This window comes from Primulina tabacum, chromosome 3 (genome assembly GCF_025594145.1).
Source record: "Primulina tabacum isolate GXHZ01 chromosome 3, ASM2559414v2, whole genome shotgun sequence".
NCBI classification, from domain to species: Eukaryota; Viridiplantae; Streptophyta; class Magnoliopsida; order Lamiales; family Gesneriaceae; genus Primulina; species Primulina tabacum.
The window spans coordinates 10,547,475-10,557,830 of record NC_134552.1 but is presented as its reverse complement, the minus strand read 5'-3'; the positions used below and the strand labels follow the sequence as shown (position 1 = coordinate 10,557,830).

Sequence of the window (10,356 nt, the reverse complement as noted above, 5' to 3'; positions counted from 1 at the left end):
AAAGCCTCAATGTACTTACTCCCACGAATTATTCAAATGGTAGACATGCTCCCCAAAACTCTGAAAAGCTATACACGCCGACACTAATGAACGAAATTTGATTCACATTTCACGCAGAAAGTGAGGTAGTCATATAAACACATTATTGGTCTACTAAGGTAGAGAGAAGTTATATTAACAATTATGCATGGGTTATGGGTACATACAATTGATCATATTCCAATAATTTTGTACATATTACAAAAGAAGAAAGTAATAAAGTATTTACATAAGCGGCAATAATGGTTAGACTTTGAGGGCCATAAGTTCAGTTATTTATAAGAAATCCCATTGCCAGAAGACCTTGTCCACGATCCCGCCTCCACTCCTGACTGCGAGACGAAGAGTCTCTGAGGCTGGAGGCACTCCCCATAGCAATGGCACCGCAACAGTCATTGTTAGCTTTTCGTGAAGCCCTTCTTTGCTAGCTTTTCTCGCTGTCACAACCTGAGTTTCAACAGTAGCACAATTAGTACCACCCCTTGAACTGAAAAAATTTGTGTGTTGTTTTTCACAAAATTATATGTTTTGCCGAACACTGAATCACTCCTCATCACAAGATTATTGGATTGGCCAATAAATGTTGACTCATACACACAGTCACAAGATTTGTACCAAAGAAGGATGAACCCGGAGGGAAGATCAGAAAAACCAAGTGTTGCAGTAAGTCGCCCATTTCATCAAAATTAATGGGACGGGAGGGATTATAGAGGTGACATATTCCATCAGATATTTACAGATATGAGTCAAAGTATAGAACAAGTACCTCCCCACCATGCTCCAAAACAGTATCTTCCACAACATCACAAAGCATTTCAATCGATCGGCAAAACCCAAGAATACAAAGGCGTCTACCCACATCAAGTCCCTAACATTGATCACTTCTTATAAGTCAACAGAATGTTGCTGAAACAACGACAATATGCCATGTAAAAGGGAAAAGATATACATTTGTTGCCGCTATATCAAATAAAGCACCAAGGCAGAGGCTTTGTTTTGGATCCATGTAATTACTCTCTTGAAACCGCTGGTACCTTTGAGATAATTTGGCCTTCACTTGCTTCTTCTGTGTGCCAAGAGCATACAGCTAATCATTTGTCTTCATTGAGAAAGAGGGTTCAAAGGTCGTAGAAAAATAAAATAAATGAATATTCGAAAAAAGCTACGTTGTTGCCGAGACATTTACATACAGCCCCCAGTAAGCTATTATTATACTGCAGATGTTGTATTTAATCGAGCACATCATGAACTACAACTAATGGATACTTCTTATTCTTGAAGTTATTCTGCAAACTAAACAAGCATAAAAATTACTTCAAAACAAGGGAAAAGAATAGAACTAAACCAACTAAAAATTCAGAAGAAAAGGATCTCTAACTTGTTAGAAACAGAATCCTAACTAGGGTAAATCCATAGTTAAAGGATGCTTAAGAGCCACACATGAAGTACGACCACAGAGCAATGAACTACTATAGAATTCACTGAAAGCACAAGGTAGACAGCCAAATTAGTATTGAATTTAGTTTATAAACAAATTTCAAAGCTATAAACCTTGTTATCGTGATTAAAATATCGAGACAAAATGCTGGAACATACAAAATTCATTATTGTTGGAAGTCTTATTAGCCTAATTCTTATGCATACATCACTCAAATGAATTTAGACGAAAAGAATAAAGGATCTTCTTAATCATTCAAAATGTTAGATCGATGGGATTGTTGTAGATTTCAGTGTGTACACATTAAAGAAACAATTGTATTTTAAGTACATATTAATATGATACAAACAGCACTCTTCCCCCAAATTCTCAAAAAAAATTCCAGAATTGGTTCCCGAAAGAGTTAAACTATGAGGCAATTCAATCAACAGCTCAACCACAATTAATCGAGTAATTCAAGCACACAAAACCATACATCAGAAGAAGAAACTCGGCGCGGGACAAGTTTTCCCCCAATTTGGATCAGCCCATCAGCAGTAAATAAAGTAACTCTCTCCTCCGGAATCCACTCAATAGCTGCCAAGAAAACAGCAAAAATTAAAACCCCCCAAAAAAAATTATAAACAAGTCCCATCAAAATTTCATCCCTGTACACATGAAATCAAATTGCCATGCCAATCAAATCCGCATGCCACATGCACGTAAATTACAATTTACAAGCACATGCTGATTCAGATTCTTTTTAAAAACCAAATGAACAAATTCATATATTAAGAGGCGAAAATGGGGGATACAAGAATCAGCGGTGTCAGAATTCTGCCAGGGGTACATTCCAAAGGAATCATCGTCGTCCGGAAAATACCCCGACCCAGCTGCCCTGGCGACGAAGCGGCGCGGTGACGATTGGTGGCGATGGATTTGGAAAGGAAATCTCCGACGTGGGAGAGAAGTGGAATGAAAGGAAAAGTTCAAGGACATGGGTTCGCCACAAAAAGGAACAGATGAAGAAAAGAATGAAACAAAAAGAGTGGACGATTCCGCCATTGTTGATTACTCCTCGTGATTGTTAATTTACTGGGATGTGGGAGAATTACAAGACGATAAAGAAATGAAAGTCAAGAAAATGGAACGAGACGAGGGGAATCTTGGCGATGATCTACAGAAGGAATAAGGAAAATGAAAGCGAGTCAGAGGCCACATGTTTTTCCGGGGAAAATAAGAGGCTTTATTACTACATTGGTGGTGGAAAGCCAGCGGCACTTGACACGTCTACGCTTTGACATATGGGATAATTGCTTCTCTCTTTCTTTCTGTTTTTTCCATTTTAATTCCCGTATTTGATTCTTCAGTCTTTATCCCTTTTCAATTTTTTTAAAAAAAAAAATCTTGGGAAATGATTTCAATAAATAAAAACCATTAATTTTTATATTAAAATTTTTATTTTTTATTATAAATATCGATATATCGATCTGTCTTGCAAAATCTAATATTTCAATTTTCATATACATTTTTTGGTAATTTAAATTTTATTATAGTGTTGTTATGTTGTTGTATAAGTAAACATCATATGATCGTCGTATAAATAAATAATATATATATATATAATAATAATTAATCAAAAATGAAATTTTATATAGTGACTACTCGATTGGATCCATTTGAAAGTGGATCTTGCTCTTTTCGGTTGGTAGACTAGTTAGATTGGGTTATATATCGCCTAGATTTCCTGTCTTTATGATTATTGTATAGCCTAGATATGTCCGAACTATTTTGCATGGAATTACATTTACCTTTAGAGTAGATCTCTTGTGAGATCTCATAAATTTTTATTTGTAAGACGAGTGTACTTACCAATATTCACAATAAAAAGTAATACTCTTAGCATAACAAGTAATAATTTTTCATAGATGACCCGAATAAAATATCTGTCTCACAAAATATGACCCGTGAGATATTCTCACACGAGTTTTTACCTTTAAAATATCATCTTAGGTAATTTTTTCCCCATTGTTTACGAAATAGTCTTGAAAATCTACATAAAAATTTTAACTAATATTTAAAAAAAAATAATTATTCATCAATTTTTAATCAAATAAATATTATATTTTCAATTTCAAGGATTTCGAGCCTTGAATTTATCGAAGTATATTGGTTTTATTACTTCATAATTCATTTATACTGTAGAAATAATAGACAATAGTGTACTTTAGTATAATTTAAATAACGAAATAATTGTTGATTACACAGCACTAATTTAATAACTTTTTGAATTTTGAATTACATTTAATTTCATTTTTTGAATAAAGTTATGAAGTAAAATTACTTTTCACTTCCTCAAAATTAAACAAATATACAACAGTACCACAATATTTACGACTAAAAATGAATTAGATTTTATTAAATAATTCATCCAAAATATGGTCAACAAGTCAAAAATTTAACCCAGAATATGATCAGTACAATTCATGAAACTTTTACGATAAAATCACTGTATTTTTTACATAATATTGTAAAAAGCCCCGATCAATTAACCAACTTAACATCCGTTCTTGAGATTCACATCCTCATCCTTCCTCCTCATCGCTTCATAATACGTACCGATCTGTTTTATTTTCTTTGAGCCTCATGCAGTCTCATCCGTTCATGGCCGGTTGCAACCCTTCTTTCTTGCCAATAAATTCCAACTCCTTTACAACCTGAAGTTGAAACTGAATTCATTAATACAAGCAAATGACAGAAAAGGTCGAGACATAGGAAGAAAAATCACAGGAACTGATATACTGTTTAGAATTATCAATTAACATGTACAGTAGACTTCTGATACCAAACGCAGTTGAGACAGCTTACTGTTCATTGACATTCTTCTGATACATTGAAAAGTAATCGAGACATTAATTCTTGTTGTTAAATATCCTCTGTCCATATACACATTTCTTGCTTTTTGTTCTTCGCATATGCACTGGTGACAGCATGCAAGCAAACTTCAACTGTAGAACACAAAAAAGAAACACTGATGTTAATAAACTAGTAATTAACAACTCTACTTTGATGTTTAACCGTATTTAAGACAATCTTACAAGAGCTTTAAAACATTTAATCTTCGATACAAATTGATGAATGAAAACAAACAAAACAACCAATGTATTCTAGTTCCAGCATGATTCTAAAGCAAAACACAATCAGCACGATTTAGAAATCCTTTCAACAGATAACGATGAGAATTTTTAACTAGAAATCAAATTGTGAAAGTGAATCTTTACCCAAAGAAAAAAAAGGTAAGTAAGTCACAAATAATTAAACTTTTAAATAACTGTAAAACATTTAATATCAACTAATTGACAGAAGCATAAATTTGGTGGCATGGGTCCATAAAAATTTCAGGAAATTAGCAAAAGTAGTGCAAGAGTGAAATAATATTACCTTCAAAGCACAATGCTCGCCGAAATAATGCTTGCACTTTGTCATGACATGATCTACAAAAGGTTCTCTTCAAATGAAACAAGCAAAAGGTAGCGAATTTGTTGGTCACATGTGCGGTGATTTGATATAATAAATATGAAAATAAAGAATAAAATGGACACCGAGATTTACGTGGAAAATCCCTAAAACTTATTAGGGTAAAAACTACGGGTAAGATAAAAGAATTTCACAATAATATTTTACGGTGAACAACCAGTCACTGTGTTTCCAAAGAAAATACACACTCTCTTAATACAGTAGAACAAAACACCTCACAAATATTATAGAACTAAGCACTCAAATGCTATAAGATGAGAGAAAACTCGAAGAAGAGATGATATCAGAACGGGAGAGGGAGCTCTATTTATAGAGCCCCTTATCCGTATGAGGATGCGTATAAAACGCGTCGTCTGAATTCAACTTTGCCAACTCAAGTTTTTATTCAACAAATTCAGCCAATCATTTTTTTTAATATGCATTAAATGCATTTTCACTCTTTTGCCGACAGAATTTTCATCTACTTCATCACTTTTCTCTAAAAGCTTCATCTCCCTCTTCCACAGTAGTTCTTTTCCTACTGTTCTTCTCCGAAGTAACTAATGAGGAAGGAAAAAGCCAATTCCTACTAGTGTATGTTCCATGGGTTCAAATTTTTAAGTTGATATATCTAAAACAACCTATTAACCTATAATTTACACTGTTTTTTACAAGTCAGAAAATATTTTAAAAAATTTCAAGAACATAATTGAATTAACTGAGTTGAAATTATAATATATACATACAATTAAAGAAAGGAAAAAAATGATACTGAGTGGAGTCTTCCAGATCAGAAGTAAGAAAATAAAGAGATTTAACAGCGATACAGAACAATAAAGTCTTGCCTTGGCATCGAGAAGAATTTCATGGTAGAAAAAAGAGTAGATATAAGGTCGAAAGCCACCCAAAAAATCATATAAATTTTCATGTAGAAGAAGATTGTTAATTAGACACGTGAGTGTGTGTGTGTGTGGGCCGGGTACCAAATTTTTTAGTTTCTCGATCTGATATATGATCAGTAGTTAAGGAAATCGGAAAATATACATTACTCGACTGAAACGCTGAACAGTACCATATATTTGGTTTAAAGCGCGGCTGAAATTAACGGTGATTCATCACAAAACGAAAAAATCCTCCTACATGTATGTATATACGAATAATATATATATATATATACACATGAATGAAAGCATACATGCATATATGCAATTTCCACCAATAATATCAAGTATTTAAAGAAAAGAAAGTGAGCAAAACCCGGGTAATTAAATACAGTTCTTACGGTTTCCAGGTTGATAAAATTCAAGAATGTACATGAATTAAGATGCCATCTTCATCTGCACCGGCATCTGCACCTCCCATGTTATACCATTATCGTATGGATCGGATGGGAGGTGCAGGTGCAAATGCAGAAGAACAAAGCCATCCAAGTGGAGTACGTAGTTACTTCTTGGCTAAAATGTGCATGCGTTCCCCCACATATATATATACACGCGCAGGCATATGGCGGTGACTGTGTTAGTTGGTTATAAAGTTATAGTGGTAATTACACAAGAGGCGATGTGCTTACTTATAGACATGCTGTACATAAACAGGCACGTGAAGTTGTACTCGTGGACATGCCAGCTTGGAAAACTGTTGTAGAAATCAATGGAAAATTATACTTCCAAAAGTCCCTTTTTCATCGTTTATCTGACTCCTGTTTCTGGGCTGTATTTCCAATATATGTAGCTAGGAAAATATAAAATCAGATTATTTTTTTAAATGTTATATATAACCGGCTCTCGAACAGAACAGTGTATATATATCCTGCAGTGGTGGAGTCAGGTTTTCATTTTTACTCGGGCTAGAATTTTTTAAACTATGGATGAGTTAATATTAACAAATAGAGTTCCGGTTATCGGAAAATAAAATAAAATTTTACGTATAAAAAATATCGGAAAAAAAAAGTCACCTGGCGACAACACATGGCTCCCCCGGCTGCAACCCAACATATTTCCAAATTGTCCACTTGTTGGCTGGCATGCACACTTTCCAATTTCCTAGTCGTCTTTGGTGGCCCTGCAGGGCCATTATCAATCAAACAAAAGCATGCAGTGTGCGGTTTACGAAAGTTGTAAAATAGAAACATGGTCTGCATGCAAGTTTCGGCTGTAAATCTGGGTAATTCCAATCAACTGAATTTGTCCATGCATCGAGCCTGTCACAAAATACGTATGTACGTACGTTAAGCAACCCACTTGCAAATATTTCAGAAGAGTTTTCTATCTAGTTGCCGTGATTAAGGTTCTGAGGAAATCTCCATGGCTGATGCTCTGAGGCAGATTCAGTGCTCATTCTGAGGGGTTCATCCACTATGTGTATATACTAGCTAGGTGATGATTAATTACATTGTTAGACATTGAAGATAGGAGCTAGCTAGCGGGTTCTAGAAATTACGATTACGTGTTGGAGAGGAGAAGATGCATGCATGTGTGCTCGTGTACCGCACGTGAAACTGTAAACATGGACATGCCAGCTTGGGAGAGCCGAGACTGTGATGGAAAAATATTATACTTCCAAAAGTCTTTTTTTTTATATAGTTTACTAATATCTCACCACTCACCAGTGCTTGAAGTGTTATTAATTTATATATATATATATATATATATATATATATATATATAGTGATTAAAATTAATAAGTATAAGAGTTTAAATAATTATTTAAAGTTATTTATAAAATGTAATAAATATTTTAAATTTTACAAATGTTATTATATAAACAATTTTATATCATTTGAGATAATATTGTTAATTGAGAAAAACAATCTTCTCATATCAAACTGATTTCTTTATCATTACTTCGATTTTTTTAATAATTATTATTATTTTTTATTGATAATATTTATTTATTTAATGAACTAAAAAGATGAGTAAATACTAATATAATCATTCATTGTATAGTTCCTTATTGTTTATTCAAATGTATATAATTTTATCCGTCAACTCGTCGATTTCTTTTTTTTTTTTGGTTCATTTACTTTTCATTTTTGGTTATGATACAATAACTTTTAATTTTGTGGTTATTTTGGTCAAGTTTATGACGTGATGTTGGAAATTATGACGTGACACTGAAAAATGCTGATTTGTCAGTTTATCACGTCAGCAGTTGGGCCAAAATAATATAAAATAAAAAACTAGTATATAAAAATCAAACTTTGAAAGTTAATGGACCAAAATCAAAATATGGACAAATTTAATGGAGTATAAAAATCATTTCCCCTGATAGTATTTGATACAAATCTAATTATTCATTGTTTGGTTCGAAATTGTTAATTTTAACAAAAACTCTGCTTTTATATACATATAGTATTTAACTCGTGCGATACACGGAATGTTATTTGCATAATTAGTGATTGAGATTAGCAAGCATTTGCTTAGACCACTAGAAAGGTGCAAATAAAGTGATAATGTACATTAAAAGGACCAAAGAATATATGCTTATGTTCAAAAGAGATTATAATTTAAAAGTAATTCGCTACTCTGATTCAGACTATATTGGTTGCATTGATTCACAAAAATCCACTTTATGATATATTTTTATTCTAGTCGATGAAATTGTATCTTGGGAAAAAAAATTAAAGTGTTAATTTAATATTTCATCCATTAAATAATAAAACCAATCAAAACCATAGTTTTCAAACTCTTTAATCCAAACGCAACATTAAGGGTGTCAAAATCAGACACGACCCACCAACTTGACACAGTTCAACCCGAAAAAAATCAGGTTTGGGTTTGAGATTTTCGGGTTCAGGTCAAATCGGGTTGGACCCGATAGTCGACCCGAAAAAAAATGATCGGGTAGGGTTGGGTCCGGGTTGACCCGAAAATTTTAAAATTTTTTTAAAAAATATAATTAATAAATATTGCATACATTTTTATATATTGTATATATGAAAAAATATTTATTATATATTTATATTATAAATTTTCATAATTTAATATTTATTTTGAACATTTTTTATTTTTTAAACAATTGTTTATTTAATTTAATAAATATACTTTATTTTTCTACAATTATACTTTCAAATTTAAATCACGTATATGAAAGAGATTTTATTATTATGTGTTTAAATTAAAATATTAGTATTATTTTTTTGAATTTTATTTAATTTTCTTTAAAAAATTTATAAAAAATTGAAAATCGGGTTATACGAGTTGATGGGGTTAATTCGGGTTCAGGTTCGGGTTGGCTCGGGTTCGGTTGGGTTCGGGTTGAGCGATTTTTGAATAGTACTATTGCTCAACCCGACCCAACCCCCCGAATTGACACCCCTACGCAACATACGTGAATTAAGTGATGAATTTCAAATTATTTGACTATTTTAAATGAATAAGTTTGAAGTGGATTTCGATTCACTCCATATTAACCATTGTAATTTCAGTAGTTATCGTGGTGTATTTCAAATATATCCTTTTCATCTTAGAATCATTCTCCAATTTCAATACTAAATCTATTGTGAGACGATAAATGCTTGACACAAAAAATAATACATTTCATTTAGACGAGTGAAATAAATCTCTCACAAAATTAATATTTGAAACCGTCTTAAAAGAATTTAGTCCCAGATCAAATCCATTCGTTCAAATCAAGTTCAAGACGAAATAAAAATTTCTTAAACATTGAATTTTGGAATCTATAAATTTTCAGGATTCTAATTAAAAATATTTAACTCAATTCTTAATATAATTACGGTCTTTGCAAAATTAAAAATCTAAACCTCTTTTGAAAATATATATTTTTTTTCTGAGAATTTTAACGACGGAAGTTGGAAAAATTAAGTAACAATTTGATTATATTACAGGCCTTCAGTAACAAAACTACATGGGCTTAATTAAGAACTAGGCCTTAATTCTACAATTAATAAATAAGGCCGGCTTTCATGGTCGGGCATGTTTTGTTTTGTTTTGTTTTTTAGAGGAGTAGGTCTCTTATGAGACGGTCTCACGAATATTTATATGTGAGACGGGAAACCCTACCGATATTCACAATAAAAAATAATACTTTTAGCATAAAAAGTAATATTTTTTCAACCCAAATAAGAGATCCGTCTCACGAAATACGACTCGTGATACTGTCTTACAAGTTTTTGCTTTTTTAGAGATGATAAGTTTGTTTACAATATATTTGATATCAAAGATTTGGAAGGATTTGGATTTGTAATTCTTTGATTTTATGTTTGGTTAGTTGGATTTTAAAAATAGAATTTTATTATAAGAAATTTCACAAGATTTGGTTAGATTTCATTTTGAATTGACAAATCTTTCCAAAACTGATCCACTTTGATGAGATTTGGATTTGAATAAATCTAAAAAAATTATTCATAACAAATATTTTTCATT

General features: G+C 32.1%; 1 protein-coding gene across 1 annotated transcript; it reads right to left on the bottom strand.

Moving 5' to 3' along the window:
• Positions 1–161: 161 nt before the first annotated feature.
• LOC142540174 (uncharacterized) lies at positions 162–2,686 on the bottom strand. Its single transcript, XM_075646142.1, has 5 exons — positions 2,272–2,686; positions 1,953–2,053; positions 989–1,105; positions 806–907; positions 162–486 (listed from the first exon to the last, which is right to left on the bottom strand). The coding sequence occupies exons 1-5, from the start codon at positions 2,519–2,521 to the stop codon at positions 316–318; spliced, it is 741 nt and encodes a 246-aa protein (XP_075502257.1). The 5' UTR covers positions 2,522–2,686; the 3' UTR covers positions 162–315.
• Between the last annotated feature and the right edge of the window lie 7,670 nt (positions 2,687–10,356).